The following is a 26,382-nucleotide window of genomic DNA, read 5'->3' as shown; positions in this document are numbered from 1 at the left end:
ATTAAATGAGGAGTGGGACAACCATGTACGCCACCTTGAGTTATCTGACTCCATTGTGCTACTTTTCCACATCTTGTCTGTCAAAATTGTTTAACTACCACCGCTGTGCCTATGGCCATACTACCCTGAACACGCCCGATCCCGTCTGATCTTGGAAGCTAAGCAGGGTCAAGCCTGGTTAGTACTCGGATGGGAGACCACCGGGGAATATTGGGTGCTGTAGGCTTAGAGGAAGGCAGTGGTAAACCACCTCTGAATACCTCTTATCATGAAAACGCTATGAATACATCCAAAAGGATTCATGGGGTTGCCATAATTCGTAATCGACGTGAAGGCATATAACAACAAAACACCACTGTTGCTTTCAGTTGCCAGCTTTCCCCCACCCTACATCTTAAACTCCCCTTCCCATGTTCTGCTACTTACTCTCAAATTTTCTCACTTATCAAAACAGTTTTCCCCTTCCATTCTGCTTCTAATCATTCCGGTTACCCAGGACTTTTTCCACTGAATAAATGTTATCATTTCCCATTGTGCACCCTTTCTCCTTCATTGCAGATGCAAACAAGTTACATGCTATTGCTGAGGTGAATTTTTCAATTCCCATATTGAAATTTACATGTTCAGTGAAGGAGAACTTTTTGTCTAACATGAGCAAATGACAGAACATGAATATCAAAAGTGTTTTTCTGGGTTTTTTGTCAAGTCTTGAGAGAGAGCTGTGCAAAAGTCCACAAAGGGTGATTTTGTAAGGCTGCAATTAACTATGCAGGTCCTGAGTTAGGCTACAGGGCATGGCTCAGGAAAATGATTGAGGCCTTGGAGCAACAATTCAGTGCAGTGTATCTGGGAAACATGACACCCCGAAGCTAAAGCTTAGACCTTAATTGCCCTTATTGGGAAGGGTTAAAAGGTGGAGGTAGGGGAGAGTTGTAAATATTTAAGGTGATAGGAATCTCATCTTTTGTCATGAGAATAAGGCAGAAAGTATTGATCTTTTAAAAATCTACTCTTTAGTGGTTAGATTTCATCCTTTTAATTACTCTGGTTTTAAGATTGCTTAAATACAATAAAGGTTGAGATCATTAGTCCTGAGCAATTTTGGAAAATGTCTAGAATGCTTGAGAGAGAAAGATAGATGGCGCTTAGAACAGAATTGGAGCTTTGAGAACCTCCTGTTCTCTAGGGTCATAGGCTGCCCCTGGAAAGAGTTCTGCCGTTGTGAGATATTGAGTGACTCCCTGCATGTTTGTACAGTATCTGCCTGGGGCTTAGAAGTCAAATTCAAAAGGGTAGTCCCTTTCTAAGAGAAACTGCTGGAAAACTTCCATGTGTTAACCCTATGAAGGCAGTGCTTACAAAAGTTGAAAGGGTTGTAGCCCTATTCTTTAATGAGTTATCAAATTCAATTTATATAAAATATGGGTGTGCATAGATATGATGAGCTTTAGGACACTTTCATGGTACATGTAAATAATGGGAAATGAGCCTTGACTTCAATTTTCCCTGCATGTGTTTAAATATGCCAACCATATTAAAGAGTTTATTATAAATGCAAGAAACAGTCTGAGTATCCAGATAAGTGCATCATATCTCTACACATGAAATAAAAGCACATAGCAACTTGTGCATTATTTGTGTAAGTATTCTGGCAGAATGGAAAACCAAAGGAAACCATTCTTCTAAACTGAATATATGTTTTAAAATATAACCATTTACACAGAGCCATATATATATATATATATATATATGGTGTGTTTAAAATAGACAGTCTCCTGTTCCCAGAAGCCAATAATGGAGACAATAGGGAAATGTCAAGAGGAAGGGAGCAGAGGAAGAGACGCATGAAGATTAAAGAATTAAGCCAAACCTCTTGTGGAAAAAGTAGGTTTGGGGAGACTTGGAGGGAAACAGGGATAGCACTGTGTTCAGCAAGAGCATTATTAGAATTGGAAGTAGCAAGAAAAAAGGGCACAATTGTGATAGGAAGCATGAGCCCTGAGGGTGGTGAAGTAGGGAGACAGAAGTCATGGTCAGGGATTATGGGCCAAGATCATTGAGAAGTTAAATATTAGACCAAGGGGTTTGTGTTGCATTTTGAAGGGAATTGAAAGCAGGAAAAGAATTTGAGAAGGAGCATTTAATGGTCTATGTGATGGGGAAATTAGTGATTTTGGCAGTGTAGTTTTGGTAGAAATTAAGAAGACTGAGGTGCGCAACAGAAGGACAGAGAACATTTGTTTGTGTCCTGCCTTTCCACCAAATTCTGCTCAAGTTAGCTAACAATAGAATACAATAAATCATCAATAAATAAAAAACAATTTCGAACAAAGCAGATAAAAAGTCATGATCAACAAATTAAAACCAGTTTTGACATGTCAGCTTATGGACCAAAGCTTGTCTAAATAAAAATGTTTTTGCTTGCTGGTTGGATGGGGATAAATAGGCCACATTTGGAGAGGAATTTGAGAGCCGGGGAGCAGCCACTGAGAGAGCCCTCTCATGAGTAATTGAGAGTGGGAGATCACCAGAATATGGATCAGTGTTTTGGCTACGTAGGTATGTGTTTTTGCAGTCTCTTAGAGTGAGAAGAGCCAAGGCAACAGAATGAGCGAAGGACACAATGCAGTGAGGAAGCAGAGGGGGGGTGGAAATGGCATATAGAGACTTAGTAACAGCAAGGGCCAGTGTGGTGTTAGAGTGTTGGACTACAACCTGGGAGACCAGGGTTCGAATCCCCACACAGCCATGAAGCTCATTGGGTGACCTTGTGCCAGTCACTGCCTCTCAGCCTCAGAGAAAGGCCATGGTAAACCACCTCTAAATACTGCTTACCATGAAAACCCTATTCATAGGGTCGCCATAAGTCGGGATCGATTTGAAAGCAGTCCATTTCATTTTCATTCCCCTGACATAGTTTTAAAAACAGCTGTCTCCTTGGCTGCTGTAAAAGACTCTTTTTCTGTTTGATAGTGTTCAAATAGAAAAGAGAACACTTGGGACATTTCCCTAATTTTCTTAAATGAAAATTTTGTAAGCACTTGTGAACTTTTTAAATAGAGCAGGATATGATTAAAAGTCAGTTATTTACTTCAAAGGGTGCAGTTCATGTTTTATATACATCTAATGCAGATCTTCAGCAATACAATTTTTGGCTGGCCTTCAATAACAAAATCACAAATTTTGGCTGCTGGCCCTTCCTCTGCTGGTTTGACCACCATGCAGCTGAGTTTCTCTGGGTTTCTTGCTGAGTGAACCCCAAGAGAGCCTCCTGCAGGAAAGGGAAGTGCAGAATTTGCCTGTCTGGTACTCAGCCAAGGAACCAGCTACCATTTCCTGCTCTGAAGCAGGGAAATATGTCAGAAGGCTTTGCTGGTTTGATCCTGCACTGCAATGATTCTTCAGTTGCCTCTGCAGCACAGCAGCCAAACTGTACATACCTTCCTCGTGACCTTGCAGGGGGTAGACTGGGATGAAAATGTAATCACTGGGAATCACAATCCCATCACTTCTGTAATTCTAGGGCTGGAGCTCATTATGCTCACCAGACAACAGTGAGACACTTACCATGGCAAACATATGATGAAGCCCATTTTTATTGTGTTTTTGGGAGGTCACTTTTTCTTGTGGAAGACGAGATTGTTTTATTTTTGATTCTCTCCCCCCCCCCCGTTTTATCAATGTTTAGCACAGCTTTGTTCCAGAGGTATCTAGGGCTGCATTTGTTGGAAATGTGGAGCAGAGCCCCTAGTGGTTCATTGTTTGCAGCCTTCACTGTTGCTCTGAGCCGTCCTCATTACAAATTGCATATCCACTCACTGCCTCTTGAGACCAGTATCATTATGGTGCTTTTTTATTAATCACTGCTTATGATGAATTTGTCACAGACATTTCGCTACACAGTTTTGTCTAATAGTAATATGATGCCCATGGTTATTTCTCTGTGTAACATCTCGGTACCCCTCTCTCTACAAAATCTTTTGGTTCATACTTAATGAATGGTCAGAACCTGCCTACTGAGAGGTGTGTTCGTAAAACGAAGTGGCTGAATGAGCACAGTAAAGAAACTAATATCTGTTTTTACAGTAACTTGGTTCAAGATGTTTTCAAAATGGAGTTGGTCACTGCAAACCGTGTGTATTCTCTTGAACATTTACATCTTCAGAGGTAAGTCTGTGGGAATAACAATGATAAATTGTTGCACAGTATTGTTAAGCTCTGTGAATTTGTTAATGTGTGAGCATTACATAAAATGATTCTTGGTGTTAGTTTGAATCTCTGTTGTATGTAAGGCAATGTGGGAGCTCGTTTGGGGAGGAAGGGTGGGATATTAATATAATAAAATAATTAAAAAACAATGGCAAGGAAGATTACTAGTGTGTCTTATTAAATCCACAATATCTTTGAGCCAGGTACAAAAGGCATATAGTTAGAATTGAAGAACAGGGTACCTCTGAGTACAGTCTAAGCCTTTGCATTTGTTTATTTATTTACTTACTACATTTCTATTCCCCCCTTCCAAAGGAGCCCAGGGCAGCGAATACACAAGTGATAAAACATCTGTCTAAAAACAATTCTAATTAGATACAGACTGGGAAAGATCTCTACTTCAAGGGTTTGTTGAATGAGGAAGGTCTTCAACAGGCACTGAAAAACAAGAGGCAGCAGCTGTCTAATTTTTTATTGGTTTTTAGTACCAGAACTGAACCAAGCTCACACAAAAGTCCACTCCTGGTTAACTGAAGCCTTCTTCATTTCAGCAACCTAATTGGGGGGGGGGGGATTTGGAATCAGAAATCCTTGCTAATCTGCAAATCCCGAAGAGATGTACTTGTTGGTCCTGATCTACCTGCTGCCTGTTTCTGACATAAGGAATCCTATCATGCTCAGGGATGGGCTTATTAAGTTTTGCTGTTCTACTTAGATGTCCTTGACTGGTAAACTCCAAATATGTAATGACAGAGGCCAATAGCACAATACAGTAGGGCCCCACTTTTTGGCATTCCGCTAGTACGTCAGCTTTCAATTAGAGTAAGGCCTCACTCATACGGCACTTGTTCTGCTTTTACGGCGCTTTTTGGGCATCAGGCACCATATTATGGAGTTCCACTTTTCGGTGGGGGTCTGGAACATAACCCGCCGTATGAGTGGGGCCCTGCTGTATATGGTAATCTGAAATGAAGGATATATAACTGATTTTATATCAACTGTGCTATTCAGTCTTGGGTAGTGTCAGGTTTTATATTTAGCCATGTTCCTCTTTTTAAAAAGAAATCCTGTACCATGGAAAAATATTAGCCATAAACCAGCTAGATTTCTACAATGGGCATGTTGGGGTGGGAAGTGAGAAGATGGTCAAAATGTATCCTGCAACATTAATACTTAAATTTTACTGAAAAAATGCTTCTGAACATGAACTAAAGGTGAAATTTCAAGATGAGGACTTTGGTCAGGCAACCATCCTTGAGAGAGAGAGAGACCTTACATTACCCTGACACCCTTGGCAGCCTGCTGTAACAACTGTGAGAGGCACTTTAGGGATAAAATCACTCAGATTTGGACAGAATTGGATGCCGTGGTTAGAGCAAGTACAGTGGAGGTATCCAGTGCATTCTCTGTTCCATTTGTATTAGATCAGTTTCAATTATTGCAGCCCAAGGACATAGACAAGCTGCTTGAAGAACTGTAGCCAACCATCTGCGCCATTGGCTCTCTTGCCTATATTGGCTACTTAAAGCTAGCTGTAGAGAGATGACTGGGTGGATTCAGAGAGTGATTGTAGGAAGGTGAAGGAGGTGATGGTGTGTTCCCTCCTTAAGAAGGCCACTCTAGACCCTAAAGTGTTAAATAACTATCACCCAGTGGCAAACATTCCTTTTTTGTGCAAGGTGCTTGAGAAACCAGTGGCAGTCCAGCTTCAGGCATGTTTGGAGGAGACGGAATATCTGGATCCATTGCAGTCTGACTTCAGGCCTGGTCATGTTACTGAAACTGCCTTGATGACATTTGTTGAAAGAGAAATGGGAGGAGTGCGACCAAGCTCATTCCTCTTGTCCTCTAGGCAGCTTTTGATACCATTGACAGTGGTAAAAAAAAAATTTAAAAATCAGTCAATCAAATATTTTACAGTCAACTGACCACAAATACAGAACATAATATTAGATGTTATGAAATAAAAAACTACATAATAACACAAACTACAACCAACAGCGTACTAGATTGTAAAAACAACTCAATTAGTTTAATTGCCATTAACAATCATATGGGGTCTGGTCAAAATGGCCAAGTTCAGGAATTTTGCGATTTGCTCAGTAATTCCCTTATCTGAACCATTGACAGTGGTATCTTTCTCAAGTGGCTCAGGGGGGTGGGGGTTGGGGGCACTGTACTTCAGTGCTTCTGCTCCTATATCCAGGGTCATTTCCAGAAAATAGATATGGGAGGCTACTGCTTAACACCATGTGAGCTTTCATGTGGTGTCCCACAGGGTTTCATCTTGTCCCCCATGCTATTTAACATGTGAAGCCGCTGAGAGCTGTCATCAGGAGTTTTGGAGTGAAGTGTAACCAACATACTTATGACACTTAGAGCTCCATCTCTGTGTTCCATCTTTGGTGACTTCCAGATTTGATTTTTGCTATGAGCTGTATGTGGGGCTGCCCTTGAAAATGACTCGGAAAGTTCAACCGGTCCAAAATGCAGCACTCAGATTATTGGCTGGGGTTGCATTCAGAACTTGTATAACCACTGTTCTAAAACAGTTGCATTGGTTGCCAGTTCATTTCTGGTCCTAATTGAAGGTGCTCACGCTAGCGTTTAAAAACCTAAATGACTTAGGATCCAAAGTGAGAGACTGCCTCCTTCCCTACAGACCCTCTTGGGTGTTAAGATGACTCTAGACCCTAGACTCTTAAGCGTTAGGGGGCCCTCTCTTGGTAATTCTGCCACCCTCAGAAGTTGGGGGTGGTGGCTTGGGAGAGGACATTGTCTGTGGCAGCCCCTAAGTAGTGGAATTCTCTCACCACAGAGATGCATCTGGGACCTTCACTGTATAGTTTTTGGCAAATTCTGAAAATGCACCACTTTACCCTATCCTTTAACACCTGAGATGTTTTTTCAGGGCCCACCCTATGCCTTTGATTGCAATTTGTTTTACCTGTTCTTAATATTCATTTTTAAACTGTTGTAATCCTCCCTGGGATCTATTGGTAAAGGGCGGGTAATAAAAAAATTAATTGCATTATTTCTAAATTGGAAAGCAATTCTATGGCAGAAGAGATCACGTTTTTCTTCCTAGCTGGTCATGCTGCAATGCCAGGCAAGCATGCTCCAGCTGATCACTTTTTATGCATATCACTACTGAGCAATTATTAAGCCAAACAATTTTCCATGTATCCAAATTTACCTTATTTGGTAAATTAATTTCTGATCCATTTCTTTAGAATAAGTTGAACTGGGGTAATTCAGTTGTTTATGAAGTAGATCATTTTACTTCATGAAAATATGAATCATTTTAAAGTGCTTTCTCTTAACTTCCTTTGTCTATACAATTTTTTCTCTTTACATAATATTAAACGATCTGAGGAAATGTAACACATTTACTGCTGCCTTTTAAAGTTTCTAGTTTTTGATTCACTCCAATCCTGCTGCTGATAATAAATTATCTTGGAAATCATGAAGTAGACAGCTCATTTAACTAGCATGAACAGGAAATGCAAATAGTCATTAGGAAATTAATTGCAGTTGTTACTCCTAATGGCTTGGATCCTTACGTATATGAACAGAGGAAAGTTTCTTGTCCCCTCCTCCCCACTGTAGTCCCCCTGAAAAGCCTGTGGAGGATCGGAGGGGTTTCTCCTAAACAATGTGAGATGGATTTGCTGTGTGTGTGTATGTGGGGGGGGGATTGTCCCAAACTGAGAGGAAATTCTTCCAACTTGGGGCAATTCCTCCCTAACCTAGCAACTAGTATCCTATCCTACATTGTTCAGAAGGGTGCCGCTAACCATTTGGAGAAGCTTTTCAGTGTATAGAGTAGGCTTCAGCCGGAGATGGGGTCAAGAAATTTCCTATCTGTGAACTTTCATTCATTGATTTCTCTTAGGATCCAAGCAGATGTTGTCAAATACACTTTCCTCTTTAGTTTCCTAATGTGTTTTCTAAGTAGCTATTGTCTTCATTTGTTATATTGTTGCATTCCACTTATAGCAATAGTAGGTATCCTGTTAGTGAATGATATAACAAAACTAATGATGTCTCTCTCAGTTTCAGGTGGTACTGTAGCACAGTGTGGCTATATAATTCCAGAGTCACCAGTAGTGTCCATTGGCTCCAGTTTTACAGCATTCTGCATTCTCAATGAGTATTGTCCATCTTATGGCAACATTAATGCTCATCAGGTTATCTGGAAAATTCAAACAGAGCTTGTCCCTAAAGAACAATGTAGTGTAATAAACCAAACAGTTTCAAGTGTAACATTTAACGATACCTCTACATTGGATTCTCCTCTGACGTGTAACATCTTAGTAGAAGGACACTTTGAGCAGAACATCTATGGAATTCACATTCAGTTGGGACGTAAGTAGTTCTCTTTAAACTCTTCCTTGTGGTGATATTTTTTTTAAATCTACATAAAAGGTACAGTCTCTTGCTATGTAGTAATAACATTCCATTTCTTGTTTGCCTCAGGATTTTGGATGCTACATTTTCTGCTTCAGCTGAAACCTCTGAAAGGGAAAAGCCCTTAGAAAAGCATTAGAGAATTATTTTGTCAAATGTAGAATCATAGAATAGTAGAGTTGGAAGGGGCCTATAAGGCCATCAAGTCCAACCCCCTGCTCAATGCAGGAATCCAAATCAAAACATTCCCGACAGATGGCTGTCCAGCTGCCTCTTGAATGTTTCCAGTGTCGGAGAGCTGACTACCTCTCTAGGTAATTGGTTCCATTGTCGTATGGCTCTAACAGTTAGGAAGTTTTTTCTGATGTCCAGTCGAAATCTGACTTCCTGCAACTTGAGCCCATTATTCTGTGTCCTGCACTCTGGGACGATTGAGAAGAGATCCTGGCCCTCCTCTGTATGACAACCTTTCATGTACTTGAAGAGTGCTATCATATCTCCCCTCAGTCTTCTCTTCTCCAGGCTAAACATGCCCAGTTCTTTCAGTCTCTCCTCATAGGACTTGGTTTCCAGTCCCCTGATCATCCTTGTTGCCCTCCTCTGAACCTGTTCCAGTTTGTCTGCATCCTTCTTGAAATGCGGAGACCAGAACTGGATGCAGTATTCAAGATGAGCATAACCAGTGTTGAATAGAGGGGAACTAATACTTAACGCGATTTGGAACTATACTTCTGTTAATGCAGCCTAATATAGCATTTGCCTTTTTTGCAGCCACATCACGCTGTTGGCTCATATTTAGCTTTTGAGCAATGACAATTCCAAGATCCTTCTCACATGTCGTATTGCTGAGCTAAGTATCCCCCATCTTATAACTGTGCATTTGGTTTCTTTTTCCTAAGTGTAGAACTTTGCATTTATCCCTGTTGAATTTCATTCTGTTATTTTCATCCCAATGCTCCAGCCTATCAAGGTCCCTTTGAATTTGGTTTCTGTCTTCCACGGTATTAGCTATGCCCCCCAAATTTGTATCATCTGCAAATTTGATAAGCATGCTTTGTACCTCCTCATCCAAGTCGTTAATAAAAATGTTGAAGAGCACTGGGCCAAGGACCGAGCCCTGTGGTACCCCACTCGTTACTTCCGCCCAGTTTGAGAAGGAACCATTGATAAGCACTCTTTGAGTACGATTCTGGGGGCAGTTGTGAATCCAACTGATAGTTGTTCCATCCAGCCCACATTGAGCTAGCTTGCTAATCAGAATATCATGGGGCACTTTGTCAAAAGCTTTGCTGAAGTCGAGATATATTATGTCCACAGCATTCCCACAGTATTGACAACATGAAGTAGGAATGCTAAACGTTATTTCTCATGGTTCAAAGGAACCAAGTAAAAGGAGAGAGATTACATCTTTGCTTGGCAAATATGACCTTGATTGGCACTGCTGCCTGGTATGTCACCAGGCAGGAACAAGGATGTGGACAGGAATTGCTGCCTGAAGTAAGATTTTTGCATATGGACATCACTTAATTTCTGTTGCTGTACTAGATTTTGAGTGTAATTTTATTTTGAGAATCTTTTGGTAAGCCACTTTGAGAGCCTCCTGAAGATATAAAATGGGTATAAGTATCCTAAATGAAGTTTAACTGTGTTTCATGAAGATAGGCATCTTGCTTTCCATAAGAAAGGCAGTATAGAACTCTTGAATTACTTTGACCTGTAGAGTACATTGAAACAATGGAAAGGTACACACTACATGTAATTACGGATTTTTAAACTTTTTCAGTGGAAGGCAGTGGTTAGCTTCGATTTCAGCAAGTAAATGAATGGGGGGCTGGTTTCCTTGCCAACTATTTATCTACTCTAAATCAACTGTCCCCCTCCCCATGCCAGTACTTTTGAGTACCTTCTTCATGTGGCTGCTTTGCACTTAAAAAGAAAAAAAAACTGTTGGGAAACATTTCTTAATTACACTTAATATGTATAAGAGGGCAGATCTCAAGCCTGCGGAACTTAAAATAAAATTTAAAAATGGCAAAGTGGAAACAGAAACCCAAGGCTGTGTGGAAAAGGTGGGCTTCAGGGATGGATTTTAGGGAAGTAACTGGTGGCATCCAGGTATTTTTGCCATTCCAAGGGCTGAAAGGAAGATAGAGACTTTTGAGATAGCACGAGACCTTTGAACAGTAAAGGGGGTTATATCGGAATTATTATTAGCAGTAATCTGGATTTTTTTAACAGTATATTTTTGTGGCTGCAGCATGTAAATAATTAGGTTAGTAATTTTTTAAAAAAATTCTTAAGAAGATGGCCCTGATAATTTGGATAGCTTATTTTTTTAAAAGTCATTCTTTTACATATGTGACTGTTTTATCTTTTGAATATAACTGACACATTAGAATCATTCTTCTGACATTCTCATTTAAAATGGTGCCTGCTATGCCAGATGCAAGCATTTTCTAAATGCAAAGAACATGCCTTTTTTCTTTTAGATTGTTTTATCCATATTTATTTATTTATTTATTTATTGTATTTATATACCGCCCCATAGCCGAAGCTCTCTGGGTGGTTTACAATAACTAAAAACATTAAAAACAAATATACAGATTTAAAAACACATCTTTTAAAACCAATTTAAAACACATGCTAAAATGCCTGGGAGAAGAGGAAAGTCTTGACCTGGCACCAAAAAGAGAACAGTATGGGCGCCAGGTGCACCTCGTCAGAAAGATCATTCCATAATTTGGGGGCCACCACCGAGAAGGCCCTCTCCCTTGTTGCCAGACTCCCAGCTTCCCTCCAAGTAGGCACCCGGAGGAGGGCCTTTGATGTTGAGCGTAGTGTATGGGTGGGTTCGTATCGAGAGGCGTTCCATCAGGTATTGTGGTCCCAAACCGTGTAAAGCTTTATAGGTCAAAACCAGCACCTTGAATCGAGCTTGGAAAATACAGGCAGCCAATGCAAGCAGGCCAGAATCGGATGTATATGTTCAGACCATCTGGTCCCTGTTATCAATCTGGCCACTGCATTTTGCACAAGCTGCAGTTTCCGAACCCTCTTCAAAGGCAGCCCCATGTAGAGTGCATTGCAGTAATCTAGCTTGCAGGTTACCAGAGCATGACAACTGAAGCCAGGTTATCCCTGTCCAGATAGGAGCTTAGCAGGGCCACCAACCGAAGTTGGTAGAAAGCACCCCGTGCCACCAAGGCTACCTGAGCCTCAAGTGACAGAGATGGTTCTAGGAGAACCCCGAAGCTACAAACCTGCTTCTTCAGGGGGAGTGCAACCCCATCCAGGACAGGTTGGACATCCAGTCAGAAGAACCACGCACTAGCAGCATCTCAGTCTTGTCTAGATTGAGCCTCAGTTTATTAGCCCTCATCCAGTCCATTGTCGCAGCCAGGCACCGGTTCAGCACCGCCATGCAGTCCCTCCCACTCCCAACTCAGCCAGTCTTCCTAGAAGGATACCATGGTCGATGGTATCGAAAGCCGCTGCGAGATCAAGAAGAATCAACAGAGTCACACTCCTCCTGCCTCTCTCCCGACAAAGGTCATCATACAGGGTGACCAAGGCTGTTTGCGTGCCAAAACCAGACCTGAAACCCGACTGAAATGGATCCAGATAATCGGTCTAATCCAAGAGTGTCTGGAGCTGGCCCGCAACCACTCGTTCAAGGGCCTTGCCCAGGAATGGAACATTTGCCACCGGCCTATAGTTATTAAGATTTTCTGGGTCCAGGGAAGGTCTCTTCAGAGTGGTCTCACTACCGCCTCTTTCAGGTAGCCAGGGACCACCCCCTCTTGCAGAGAGGCATTAATCACTTCCCTGGCCCAGCTGGCTGTTCCATCCCTGCTAGCTTTTATTAGCCAGGAAGGGCAAGGTTCCAGCACAGAAGTGGTTGCACGAACCCATCCAAGCACCTTGTCAACGTCCTCAAGCTGCACCAACTGAAACTCATCCAAGAAATCAGGACAAGGCTGTGCTGTGGATACGTCGCTTGATTCACCTGCTATAACACTAGAGTCTAAGTCCTGGTGGATGCTAGAGATTTTATCCTAGAAGTGCCTAGCAAATTCATTACAGTGGGCCTCCTTAGTACAGTATTTAATCTCTCTCCATTACCCAAGATTGAGAAAGGCATTTACACTGGCTAAATACAATGTTCTTCCATCTTCCCTTTTGGAGGGTAGATATTATAAAATTCCACGATCTGATCGTTATTGCCCTTGTGACTCGGGTGCCATTGAGACGGCAACTCATGTATTGTTAGACTGCATATTTTACAATGAGCTCTGCAGTCGCTTTATTTCCCCTCTACTTCAGAAATTGCCAGGTAGGGATGTAACCTCCTATATGCGTTTTTTATTTGCAGACTTGGATCCTTCTATCACATACACAGTTGCACAATTTTTGCTGCTGCTATGGATCTCCGTAAAATATTTGTAAACTAGGGATGGTTACATTTTATGTTATTTGTTAAATCATTTTATATTTGCCCCTTTTAAATATTGTCTGTATAGCCAATTATATATTTTAGATATGTAATATACATGTTATTTTTATGTTTCTCTCTTCTGGTCACTGACTGCAATAAACCATTGTTGTTGTACAGTGGGCCTCAGATGGTTCGATCATGTCCCTGGGGCCAGCATGTAATAGCCCCCAGACAATTCTGAAGAGCTCTGCTGGGTGGCAGATTGATGATTTGATAGGGGCAGCAAAATATTGTTTTTTTGCTGCCCTCACTGCCTCTAAATACAGCTTACCATAGGCATTTACCAGTGTATAATTGCATCCACTAGGAGTTGGTCCCCATCTGCACTCAAGCCGTCGCCTATATTTTTTCATCGCTCTCAGCTCTGAGGTATACCATGGAGTCGTACGAGCTCTACACAGGAGAGGCGCTCAGGAGCAATCACGTCAACCACCCGGGTCATTTCTGTATTCCACAGTTCAACCAGGGTTTCGACAGGAGCGCCAGCCCTATCAGCCGGAAAACTCCCCAGAGCCCTTTGGAAACCATCCAGATCCATTAGTCTCTGGGGGTGGACCAAGTTAATAGGTCACCCACCCTTGCAGAGGGGAAAAGCCACTGCAAGTCTAAACTTCAGCAGGCAGTGATCTGTCCATGACAGAGGGACTGATGTAAGGCCCCCCACGTTCAGATCACCAACTCCATGTCCAGTTGCAAAAACCAAATCTAGAGTATGCCCTGCTGCATGTTTTGGGCCAATGGCATATTGGGACAGTCCCATGGTTGTCATGGAGACCATGAAATCCTGAGCCACCTCCATCAGCTCAGCTAGGGAGTCTGTTGGGCAGCGGGGTGGGCGGTACACCAACAGAATCCCCAGTCTGTCCCGCTGACCCAGCATAAGGTGCAAACACTCCAGACCAGTAGTCACAGGGACGGTGCTTGCAGAGGGAGATGGAGCTCCTATAAACCACAGCAACCCCCCTCCCTGACCATCAGGTCTACCCTGATGCTGAACCTGGTGGGTATACCTGGGAGAGACTCCTTCCTGCTCACCCACACAGGTCTTGGTTATACATGCCAGATCGGCTGCCTCATCCACAATTAAATCATGAATGAGGGAGATCTTATTATGTACCGATCTGATGTTTAGGAGCAGCATCCAGAAGTCTGAGAGCTGGCTGATAGGGCAGCCAACAAACCTGTGGGTGTGGGGAGGACCGGAACATGGCACAGCCGTTAACTGCCTGGGCCGCGTTCCCCTTACCTGGCAAGTCCTCCTTACAATGCCATATCTCTCTATCCATCACTACACTAATTGCGGCCCCCTCAAGTCTCCCCACTTGGCTCTGAGTCCTCTCTCCTAGGCGCATGACTCGACCCACAAAAAGGCAGGCGAAGCAGGAGCTGCCTCAGCCAGACAGCTTATATATTCCCTCCAGAGAAGGGACAGGTGGAAGAAATCAGCAACAGCTGGCTGAATACCTGGGGCCTGGTCCTGCAAGGTGTGACACAGGCCAAACAGAAGTCCGAGAGGGAGAGGGTGGTGGTGGTAGCCGAGCAGCAGCAGCAAATGTCTCTCCTTTCCTGGATAGTGGTGGTCCCCTTCCTCCTGCAGGCACTGGGTCTCCCAAGCCACCTCAGCCAGCCAGCTTATGTATCCGCTCCAGAGAAGGGACAGGTGGAAGAAATCAGCAACAGCTGACAGCACCTGGGGCCTGGTCCTGCAAGGCATGACACCCGCCAAGCAGAAGTCCAACGGGGAGGGTGGTGGTGGTGGTAGCACTTGTTTGAGTTTATTGACTAAAATTCATTCAATTAACTATAGACCAGTCAGCCTGACATTGATCCCTGGGAAAATTCTGGAGCAAATTATAAAGCAGTCAGTCTGTAAGCACCTTGAAAACAATGCAGTGAATACTAGAAGCTAACATGGATTTATCAAGAACAAATCCTGCAAGGCTAATCTTATCTCACTTTTTGATTGGGTAACCTCCCCGGTAGACTGTGGGAATGCTGTGGACATAATATATCTCGACTTCAGCAAAGCTTTTGACTAAGTGCCCCATGATACTCTGATTAGCAAGCTAGCTAAATGTGAGCTGGATGGAACAACTATCAGGTGGATCCATAGTTGGCTACAGAATTGTACTCGAAAGAGTGCTTATCAATGGTTCCTTCTCAAACTGGGGGAGGTAATGAGTGGAATACTGCAGGGCTTGGTCCTAGGCCTAGTGCTCTTCAACATTTTTATTAACGGCTTGGATGAGAAAGTATAGGGAATGCTTATCAAATGTGCAAATGATATAAAATGATAACTAATACCTTGGAAGATAGAAACAAAAATTCAAAGGGATCTTAATAGGCTGGAGCATTGGGCTGAAAACAACAAAATGAAATTTAACAGATAAGTGCAAACTTCTACACCTAAGAAAAAGAAACCAAATGCACAGTTATAAGATGGGTTACTTGGCTCAGCAATACTACATGTGAAAAGGATCTTGGGATTGTTGTTGAACACAAGCTGAATATGAACCAACAGTGTGATGTGGCTGCAAAAAAGGCAAATGCTATTTTACACTGCATTAACAGAAGTGTAGTTTCCAAATGGTGTAAAGTACTAGTTTCCCTCTATTCGGCACTGGGTAGGCCTCATCTTGAGTACAGCATCCAGTTCTGGACACCACACTTTACGAAGGATGCAGACAAACTGGAGCGGGTTCAGAGGAGATCAGTGAGGATGATCAGGGGACCAGAAACAAAGCCCTATGAGGAGACACTGAAAGAACTGGGCATGTTTATCCTTGAGAAGAGAAGACTGAGAGGAGATATGATAGCACTCTTCAAGTACTTGAAATGTTATCACGCAGAGGAGGGCCAGGATCTCAATCATCCCAGAGTTCAGGACACGGAATAATCAGTTCATAGAATCATAGAATGGTAGAGTTGGAAGGGGCCTATAAGGCCATCAAGTCCAACCCCCTGCGCAGTGCAGGAATCCAAATCAAAGCATTCCCGACAGACGGCTGTCCAGCTGTCTCTTGAATGCCTCAAGTTACAGAAAGTCAGATTTCAACTGAACATCAGGAAAAACTTACTAACTGTTAGAGCGGTATGACAACTAGGGAGGTGGTGGGCTCTCCAACACTGGAGGCATTCAAGAGGCAGCTGGACAGCCACCTGTCGGGTATGCTTTAATTTGGATTCCTGCATTGATCAGGGGGTTGGACTTGATGGCCTTACAGGCCCCTTCCAACTCTATGATTCTATGAAGTAAATAAGAATGATTTAATCTAGGGATAGCCTCAGTAATTAATTCTTAGTTGGGCTGTGCTGTTTAGTTTTTAACTATCCAAAGGTTGTCCCCTCCACCGTATCTTGTCTCAAAATCGTGGGGCAGACTATGACTACGTGACCTATGTGCCTACTTAGTCTGCTTTCCAGTTGCTTAACTACTGATTGACAATTTCATGGCTCCTGTTATCCCTCGCGGTTGTTTACATTTAAACCAGACTGTTCTTCAAATAGTAGATCACAAGTTCACCTTACTTTGCACAGCCCACGCTGTTCAGATCTGACCTTGCAGATATGCTTTTGTGGAGGGTCAGAGAAATCCTTGTGTGAATAGCCTTCTGCACAGTCTTTGGATCCAACCTATTAAGATGAAGGAACAGGAATCATTGGGGTCAAGTAACTGGGATCAGAGTGAATTCTTCTTGTTCTTTGCTCAAGTGTAGGGGAACTCCGGGATTAACTTTTGATATATTGTTTGTGTGTTTTAATCCAGTTCCTCCAGAGAAGCCTGAGAATTTGAGTTGCATTGTGATTCAAACACAAAAGAAACATTTTATTCAAACATGTACGTGGGAACCTGGAAGGGATTCATTTCTGAACACCAATTATTCTTTAAAATCTCGATGGTAAATACATTTTTCTATTTTAATGGTCTGAAATTAATTACTTAATAATTTATTGAACATCCTTGTAGAACATGTTAATATGCACTATATTTGCCTCTGTGTATGCGTGCACATGTGCTTGATGTCTGTAAATTACAATGCATGCTAACATTACTTTCCCTCATTTAACTGTGGCTTTAATTTACTGTAAGCTAACCAGTTGCTGAACACGACTCTCAAATACCAGGAGTTTCTTTTCTGTTTGCAGCTATACAGCCTTACTAAGTGTTCCACATTATCCACCATAGTCAAGCTTTGCACATGTAATTTGTTTAAGAAATAGTAGGATGAAGATATATTTTGCTATATTAAATCCTGTGTCATTTCTTCAATTTGTAGGCCACAAACTGTGTTCCCTGACTGCATACCCAAGGACACTAATAATTCTTGTACCACTTTGGAACCTATCTTTTTTGTCAGCCTGGAAGTGTGGGTGGAAGCCAAGAATGACCTTGGGGTAGCCGAATCTGACCACATTGTGTTTGATCCTGCAGCATATGGTAAGTATATTCTTTCAGTTAAGCAATCCTTGAAGAATTCAATAGATGTACTTCTGTGAATGCTTTTGAATTAGTATGTGCAAGCTCTTTTTAGAAAGCCATTGGTTCTTTAGATGTTGGAGGAAGGAACAGGGTAGAACCCTGTAGAATTAAACACGGTTGGTCCTAAGAAGAAAATGAGTAGTTGTTTCTCTCTATTCAGAATGAATGGAACCACTTCAGGTTGGTTGTATAAATATCTACCAACCCCTAGAACCTTGTCACCAGTAACTTAAGCTAAGTGGTGGTACATGCTGCAGAAAGATATAAAAATGATTAATAAAAAAATCTGGTACTGTGATAAAGAAGATCTTTCAATAATAAATGGAAATGTAATAGCTAAAGATGTTTATTCAGTATGAAGAAAGTTTAACAGCAAAGCGAGCCCAGGTCTGTCACCATTTACTGCAATTTATTATAATATTGAATGCAATAAAATATATTGGGGAATATGACCCACTGTGAGGAACATGGTTTAAATGAACTTAAAAATATGTTGACAGGAAGAATGTTTAAACATTCTATCAGGTTAAACAAATTTTAGAATATGTTCAACTACCATTTCTCTAATATCTTCAAGTTAGAAGTCTAGTAAATGAACCATGAATCTGTAATAATTTTATTAAGAGAGACAACAAAATGTGATTAATTATTACATAATCAAGTAAAGGGAGTAAGATATATAAAGTATTAACTGATTTAGAACTGGACACAAATAACAAGTTAAGTGGAAACAAGACATGTCAGTAATGATTCCAGTACATAAATGAATATGGATTTGGAAAAAGACATCTTGCTTCACACTATCTATGAATTTTAAAGAGTTTTTTGAATAAATTATTAACTCGTTGGTATATGGCACCAGTTATATTAAATAAAATATACACAGAGACTGCAGAACTTTGTTGGAAATGAAAAATGCCTTGGGAAATATTCCACATTATATGGGTCATGTGCAAATATCCAGATATTTTGGAATCTAATCCAGATAAAAAATATTTTGGGTTATGATATCCCAGGCTCAGTGGTAATATATTTCGGGTATCTGAAGGATAACAAACCAGAAGAAGATACAGAAATGTCAACTCGTTTAACAGTGGCAGCTAGAATGATAATGTCAGAATTGGAAGAATACCATTCCCCTTTTCTATAGATTCTTAGTTAGCTAAAATCTGGGATGTTGCATCTATGGTGAAGCCAATAAATGTGGTAAGAGTAAGAGAGTAGACAGCAAGAGAATACTTTTATAAAACAATGGAGTCATTTTATTTCATATTGGAATGATGAAGTGCAAGATTCAGTAAATCTATATTCTTTGAGAGATGTTAAGAGCTAAAGGGTAGAGAGAACAGATGAACAAACGAGCCGGAGAAGGTTTATTGTTATTTTCTCTCAGCATTATTATACAGCTACAAGAGTGGCTGTATACTATAGCCAGCATGGATTTTTCACATTCCACAATGTTAAATTGAAAATATCCTCCATGCCATTCTGATGCTTCCCATAAGCTCATTTCAAAACAAAACCTTACAAAACTTATAGTCCTGAACTCAGAAACGCTTGCTTAACAACCCTCTCAATTTTCATGGCGATACACAAAACAGTCAGAGAGAATAGAGAGTTCAAAGTCTAAAAAGAGAGAAAAAGCACCAGACCCCTGTTGGACTTCCTTCTGTCAGAGTTCTTATAATTTATTGAAATTAATTAAAAATCAGTCATGTTCACAGAATACCTGTAATATTACTCTCCTTGCCCCATACTCTCACCTTCATCTTCTGCAGTTTAAAAGTTTTTTAAAAATGCCTGGCCGATTTTTAATTAATTTAAGAAATTTAGCATTGGAGTGAATGATAAGCGTGGGCATACTCAGTAAGAACCAACTGTCAGTGTTCTAAAAGCCAGACTCACAGCTGCTTGGCTTGGCTAATCAGGGGGCCACACCACACCACACCAGACCTTTATTTCACTTTAGATAATCCTGGCTTCCCCCAAAGAATCCTGGGAAGTGTAGTTTGTGAAGGGTGCCGCGAGTAGACTCCTATTCCCCTAACAGAGTTGTTTAACAGTCAGTCAGCCACTCTGATTGAAGCTCCATGAGGGGCACAGGGCATCTCCTATCAACTCTTAGCATGAGTTGGAATAAAGTGGAATAAAGGTTTGGTGTGGATGTGGCCAGTGACAGCTTTGGTTTAAATTTGGGTGGGAGACTACATGTGCCCAGTGTAAAATAAAAAGGTGGGGGAAACGTTGAAAAACAATGATACTGTTCCCAAAGCTTTCCTTTTGTAAAGGAAAGGGGGAGTCCCCTCTGCCTGGTGCCCACCCACCCAATCTCCATCAGTTCTTCGACTGTTGTTGTGTAATGCCAGGTCTGTAGTACAAAAAACATCACACATCCATGATACATCTTGGATGGACAGGCAGACCTGGCATGTATTACGGAGACCTGGTTGGATGAGGCCGCAGCTCCCATTCTTGAGGCCATGTGTCCACCGGGTTTCCATTATGCACAGCAGCCGAGGGTGGGAAGGCGGGGAGGGGGTGTGGCAGTCATCTACCGGGAGTCTTTAGTTTTTACCAGACCTCCTCTACATAGGACTAAGTTTGTTGATTGCATGTACTGGAGGTTGGGCCCAAAGGGCAGTTTGGGGATCCTGCTGGTGTACCGCCCACCTCGCTGCACAGCAGACTCCCTGGCCGAGGTGCTTGAGGTGGTCTCGGCTGTACGGGCGTTGTCCCCAGAATTGTTGGTGCTGGGTGACTTCAACGTGCATGCCGAGACCACTCTCACTGGGGCCCCTCGGGATTTCCTGGAAACCATGGCTTCCTGGGAACTGCACCTTAGTAATACTGGGCCCACCCATGTAGCCGGTCATGCTCTCGACCTTATGTTTGTCCTGAGAGGGGAGGGAAGTGCTCTGAAGTTGGGGGTTGCTTCTTCCACCCCTGTGTCATGGTCAGATCACTACCTGGTAAATATAGACTTCTCGATGCCTCACACCCTCCACAGGGGAAAAGGACCTATTAGAATGGTCCGCCCCAGACGCCTGATGGATCTAGAAGGATTCCTGACTGCGCTTGGGGAATTGGAACCTGCTGAAGGCCGCTCGGTTGACTCCCTGGTGTTAGAGTGGAATGAAGGGATCACCAGGGCTCTGGACCGGGTGGCACCGAAACGTCCTCTCCCCCTGAACAGAACTCAGTTAGCACCATGGTACACACCATGGTTGCGTAATCTGAGACAGGAGGTGAGACGAAGAAGAAGTTCTTTGCTGCCTCTATTGCGTCAGCAGAGTGCTGTCCCAGGAGGTTGTTCCAGGTGGTCCGAAGCCTGGTCGGTCCAGTTGCTCAGGAACCCTTGGAGCAGTCCAAGACCTCCTGTGACAAGTTAGCAAAGCACTTTGCTGACAAAATCGAACATTTACGGAGCTCGATCCCGTACGCCGTGGATGCAGTGAGTGAATCAGAGTTGGCCAGTTGCAAGCCAGTCAAGTGGGATCGGTTTCGGCCTCTCCCTTCTGAGGATGTGGACAAGGTGCTCTCGACTGTGAAGCCTACCACCTGTCTAAATGATCCTTGTCCATCGTGGCTCCTGGTGAGCTGCAAAGAGAAACTGGGCGAGGGGATCAAGGCGGTGGTCAATGCATCCTTGAAGGAGGGTGTAATGCCATTAGCCCTCAAGGAGGCAATTGTAAAGCCCATCTTAAAGAAGCCCTCCTTGGATCCCCAGGTTTTGAATAACTTTCGCCCAATTTCGAATTTTACCATTCTTGGGCAAGGTCATTGAGCGAGTGGTGGCTAATCAGTTGTCGACACACTTGGATGAAACGGATTATTTGGATCCATACCAATCGGGTTTCAGGACTGGACATGGAACTGAAACAGCCTTAGTCGCTCTGGTTGATGATATGAGGAGCGCATTAGATAGGGGAGAATTCACCTTTCTTGTCCTCCTCGATCTTTCAGCGGCTTTTGATACTGTTGACCACAGTATCCTTTTACATCACCTGGAGGGATTGGGAATAGGAGGCACTGTATTACGGTGGTTCCATTCCTTTCTCTCCGATAGGCACCAACAGGTAGCATTGGGGGAGGAGGTTTCAGACCCTTGGCCTCTACATTGTGGTGTGCCACAGGGCTCTATCCTCTCTCCCATGCTATTTAATATCTATATGAAGCCGCTGGGGACAATCATTAGGAGATTTGGGCTGCAGTGTCACCAATATGCGGATGACACTCAGCTCTATCTCTCGTTTAAATCTTCACCAGAGTTGGCTGTGGAGACCATGTCCAAGTGCCTGGAATCCGTGAGTGGATGGATGGGAAGGAACAGGTTGAAGTTGAATCCCGATAAGACTGAGGTGCTGCTTGTGGGAGACAAGGGAAGGTTGGGAGATGTTGACCTGATGTTCATTGGGGTAAAATTGCCCCTAAAGGACCAGGTCCGCAGCCTTGGAGTTGTTCTTGATTCCAGGCTGTCCATGGAGGCTCAGATTTCGGCAGTGAGCCGGGCAGCCTGGTATCAATTACACCTCATTCGTAGGCTGCAACCCTACCTCCCTGTTCATCAGCTCCCACTGGTAGTACATGCCCTGGTCACCTCTCGTTTAGACTACTGCAATGTGCTCTACGTGGGGTTACCCTTGAAAACGGTCCGGAAATTACAACTGATACAAAATGCTGCGGCTCGACTACTTACAAATTGTCGCCGCCGTGATCACATCACTCCAGTGTTATTCGATCTACACTGGCTTCCAGTTATTTTCCGGGCTCAATTCAAGGTGTTGGTACTAACCTTTAAATCCCTACACGGTTTCGGACCAGTTTACCTGATGGAGCGCCTCCAGCGTCACCAATTATGCCGCCCGACAAGATCAGCCACTCAGGGCCTTCTCTCAGTCCCACCAACTAAAACAGCTAGGTTGGTGGGGACTAGAGAGAGGGCATTTTCAGTGGCGGCCCCCACTCTCTGGAACTCCCTCCCGTACGATCTTCGGCATGCCCCTTCCCTGAATGTATTCCGCAAAGCCTTGAAGACCTGGCTTTTCAGACAGGCCTTTGGGACTTCCGGGGAGGGTTAATTTTCAGGACTAACTGCCTATTACTCTGAACTGTTATCATTCCTATTTATAGTTTCCTTGTTATATTGTATTTTATGTGTATTTTATTGTGCTGCATTTACTGCAACTGATTTGTACATCGCCTAGAGTAGCCATTGGCCAGATAGGCGACACATAAATTAAATTATTATTTATTATTATTATTCTTTCCCACTCCCCTCCCTCCTCCTCCCCCAAGTCAGCTTCAACTATCCTAAGCATGATTGTACAGGGGTTAATCCCACTGAACTCTAAAAGCATGCAAATGATCAAACCTGCCCTCCCCTACCCCTCCCCTTCAAATCCCCTCCTTTCCCTCCCCTCTCTCCTGCCTTCCTCCTTTCTTCTCCTCTCCTTTCCTCTCCCATCCCCCTCCTCCCCCATGATCAGTTTTACCTATCCTAAGTATGATTGCACTGAACTGAATATACATGCTAATGATCAAACCTGCCCCCTCCTCCCCTCCCGCCTGCTCCCATTCCCCTCCTCCCCTCTGCCGTTCCTTCCCTCCCTCCTTCTCCCCTACCCCTGCACTTCCTCCTCCTCCCCTCCCCATCCCCTGTGGTCAGTTTCACCTATTGTAAGCATGATTTTAGGGGACTAAATCCCACTGAACTCAATAAGCATGCAAATGATCAAACCTGCCCTCTTCTTCCCCTCCCGCTCCCACCTGCTCACATCCCCCCTTTCCTCTGCCTATCCTCCTCCCCCCTCCTCCCCCCTCCCCCTCCCTCTGTGGTCAGTATTACCTGTCATAAGCATGATTGCAGGGGAGTAAATTGCACTGAACTCAATAAGCATGCAAATGATCAATCCATTCTCAGCGAACTTGCACAGGATCCCATTTCTTACCTCCTGGATTTCTCTGCAATTCACTAATAGGCAAAAAAAGGCTTGCAGTTTAGGAACGTACGTATAGCCACACAGATATTTCTATCAAACTGAAAAAGTGGGAAAATTGGGCAGCTATAGTGAATGAACCAAGGGAGCAGGAGACCTGGCCTCATCTCTGAGATATTGTACTGCCCTACAAATTTGTCAAAATGCAAACACAATTTGGGTTGGTCTTTCACAGTCCAATCCACTTCCTGTGTAGCCGGGAAGAATTTGGTAACGTGCCTCTGAGCATATGGTGAGTGGTGGTAACACCTGCAATCTGCCCAAAGAACAGAAACAAGAGATGTGCTATGCTAATTTTGTTTTAGCAGGGAGGAAGCAATAATATAGTTGATGTAGTTCAGATAGTCACTATAAATATGTCTGATTTATTTTGCAGTTTTAGTGAAGTTTCCCATAGTAAATATTTTTTTTCCTTTTGTTTCTGTGAATATGTGAAGTACAGCAACACTTTGCAACAGTAAAGAGACTCCAAAAACAATTATGGAATAATGGCACTGACTATTCTGTAGAATAGTTTTCACAAGATAAAACAGTGGAAAGTGGAATACATTCTAGCAAAATTCTACGTGTGCTCTGTTATTAATTGACCATGTCCACCTATCCTTAAGTGGTGGTTTAAGCATAGCAGGCTGAAAACATGCATCTTGGGCAGGACAGGTTTGTTTTTTCCAGCAGCTAGAGTCATTGCTTAAGTAGCAACATATTGTAATCAGTCTGATTTTACATCAAACTGCGGTTTCAGATTCAACTGTTAATGTTCCCAAAATAGAACATAACCTCCAGTTTGAAACACAAAAGGCTGTCTTCACCATCATATGACATTGACCGATCAAAAGCCTTTTAAATTAATAAAAATAAATTTGACACAGCTTTCTAGGATGAATAATGAGAGAAATATAATTTTCTAGGTTAGATTCTCTGTAGAAACAGAAGTAACACAGAAAAGAAGCAAAGTAAGAAGAACACCAACAAACATACAAAAATGTAATTCTCTATGTTTGAAGATAGGAGGTGTTGCCACCACTCACCATATACTCAGAGGCACGTTACTAAATTCTTCAAAGCTACACAGGAAGTAGATTGAACTGTGAAAGACCAACCCAAACTGTGTTTGCATTTTTACAAATGTGTAGGGCAATATAATATCTCAGAGAAGAGGTCAGGTCTCTTGCTCCTCTGGTACATTCACTATAGCTGCCCAATATCCCTGCTTTTAAAAGTTTGATAGAAATATCTGTTGGCAAGGGTTTTTTTGCTTATTAGTGAATAGTATTATTTAGCCCTAGTTAATGATTGGTCGATAATGTGATTCATGAGATTATCATTTATTTATTAAATATTAAAATTGTATTTTTGTCATTGGTGTTGTTTATTAGATGTTGAAATTGTACTTATAAACAATATTTTTAGTAATTGTATAATGTACTATATTATTGCAAGTACATTGTACTGGAAAGGTGTTGAGAATAAGTACAATTTTTAAATTTTCGATATGGTGCCCTTGTCCTACTTCACCTAGAGAACAAGACTAGTGCCATACTCCTGGAGGGAGTCTAGATGTGGTATCCAGATGTTCCTGAAGCTGGAAGGTGATAATTTGGTCAGCAGAAATACCTAAAAATGGAAGTTTTGTCCTATTGACAATAGCTGGTTTAAGAGAACTGGCCAGATCAGAGAGAGCAGCTTAAGCAGGGATTGAATAGATTCTGAGCCATAAAGCACCCTACATTCCTTCCATAATGCATTGCTAACCCCAGGCAGCAGAAAGCTCAGCATCTCACAACTGGATTTCTTTTGCCAAAATTGAGATATCAGAGGTGGCTACTGTTAATAATTTTAGTTGCATCTCTTGTGGCACTGTGATGATGACTGATAGAATGGATCCAAATGAACCAAACAAGGCAGAGTGCAAATTGTTGGAATGTATGAGGTTCAACTCCAACTTGGTGGGTTATATAAATATAATAATAATAAAATTTTATTTTTGAGTCACCTATCTGGCGGAATTAACGGCCACTCTAGGCGACATACACTAAAGCAATAAAATACAATATAAAACCAATACAACCATACTCAATAATTAAACTAGCCACCACTCTTGCATTTACTCAGCAGCATAAAAACTAACCCACCCCAGAGATCCCATAGGCCTGCCTGAAGAGCCAGGTCTTCAAGGCTCAGCGGAAACCTATCAAGGAGGGGGCATGGCGAAGGTCGAAAGGGTTGAGGCTGCATGGGGTTAATAAGGGTAGCTAGAGAGCTAGACCTCTTGGTTGCTAGGCTATATCTATCCCTTTGATCCTGCCGTTTCTCCCCTTACTGCTAGACTGATACGCAAAGGATGTTTGATCCCAATTCCTTCCCGCCTTCTCAGTGTTCCTTCTTCTCTCTCGAAAGGGAGCAGACATCTTTCCTTTGTCTCTCCCTCTCAACCAGCATGAGAGCTGCACTGGGACCAGTGCAGACTGCTCCAACATAGTTAGTTAGCTAGATGTAAGCACTCTTTCCTATCAAGCATGTACTTCCAGAATAAAGTAGTTGTTTTTTATTTTACAGCTTAAAGTCTCTGTCTGACTAATTTGCAGGGACGGTAAAATCTTAGCAAAGATTCAAACACACACACGTAAGCTCGCTCAATACTCTCCGTTCCACTACGCAACTCAATAGGATTCCGACACGAATAACCTTGGAATTATCAATGTTTAAACTAGCAGGGGCCAAGTACAAAAAGTATGGGCCACTCTTGTCTACAAAGTGTGTGGAAAACTCATCACAACAGATTCTTAGTTTAA

General features: G+C 42.6%; 1 protein-coding gene and 1 non-coding gene across 2 annotated transcripts in view; both read left to right on the top strand.

Moving 5' to 3' along the window:
• IL6ST (interleukin 6 cytokine family signal transducer) overlaps positions 1 to 26,382 on the top strand; it is a 64,367-nt gene that overhangs the window by 6,121 nt on the left and 31,864 nt on the right. Inside the window, exons 2-5 of the mRNA XM_061618217.1 lie at positions 4,087 to 4,167; positions 8,266 to 8,577; positions 16,881 to 17,013; positions 17,392 to 17,552. Of these exons, the coding sequence (XP_061474201.1) occupies positions 4,101 to 4,167; positions 8,266 to 8,577; positions 16,881 to 17,013; positions 17,392 to 17,552 (673 nt within the window). The 5' untranslated portion in view covers positions 4,087 to 4,100. The remainder of the gene's footprint in view (positions 1 to 4,086; positions 4,168 to 8,265; positions 8,578 to 16,880; positions 17,014 to 17,391; positions 17,553 to 26,382) is intronic.
• On the top strand, positions 108 to 226 carry LOC133375948 (5S ribosomal RNA). Its single transcript, XR_009760356.1, has one exon. It is a non-coding gene; the product is annotated as a 5S ribosomal RNA (ribosomal RNA).

The sequence above is a fragment of the Rhineura floridana genome, chromosome 1, assembly GCF_030035675.1.
Source record: "Rhineura floridana isolate rRhiFlo1 chromosome 1, rRhiFlo1.hap2, whole genome shotgun sequence".
In the NCBI taxonomy this organism is placed as follows: Eukaryota; Metazoa; Chordata; class Lepidosauria; order Squamata; family Rhineuridae; genus Rhineura; species Rhineura floridana.
Note: the sequence above shows the minus strand (reverse complement) of the source record. Positions and strands in the feature narration are given on the sequence as shown.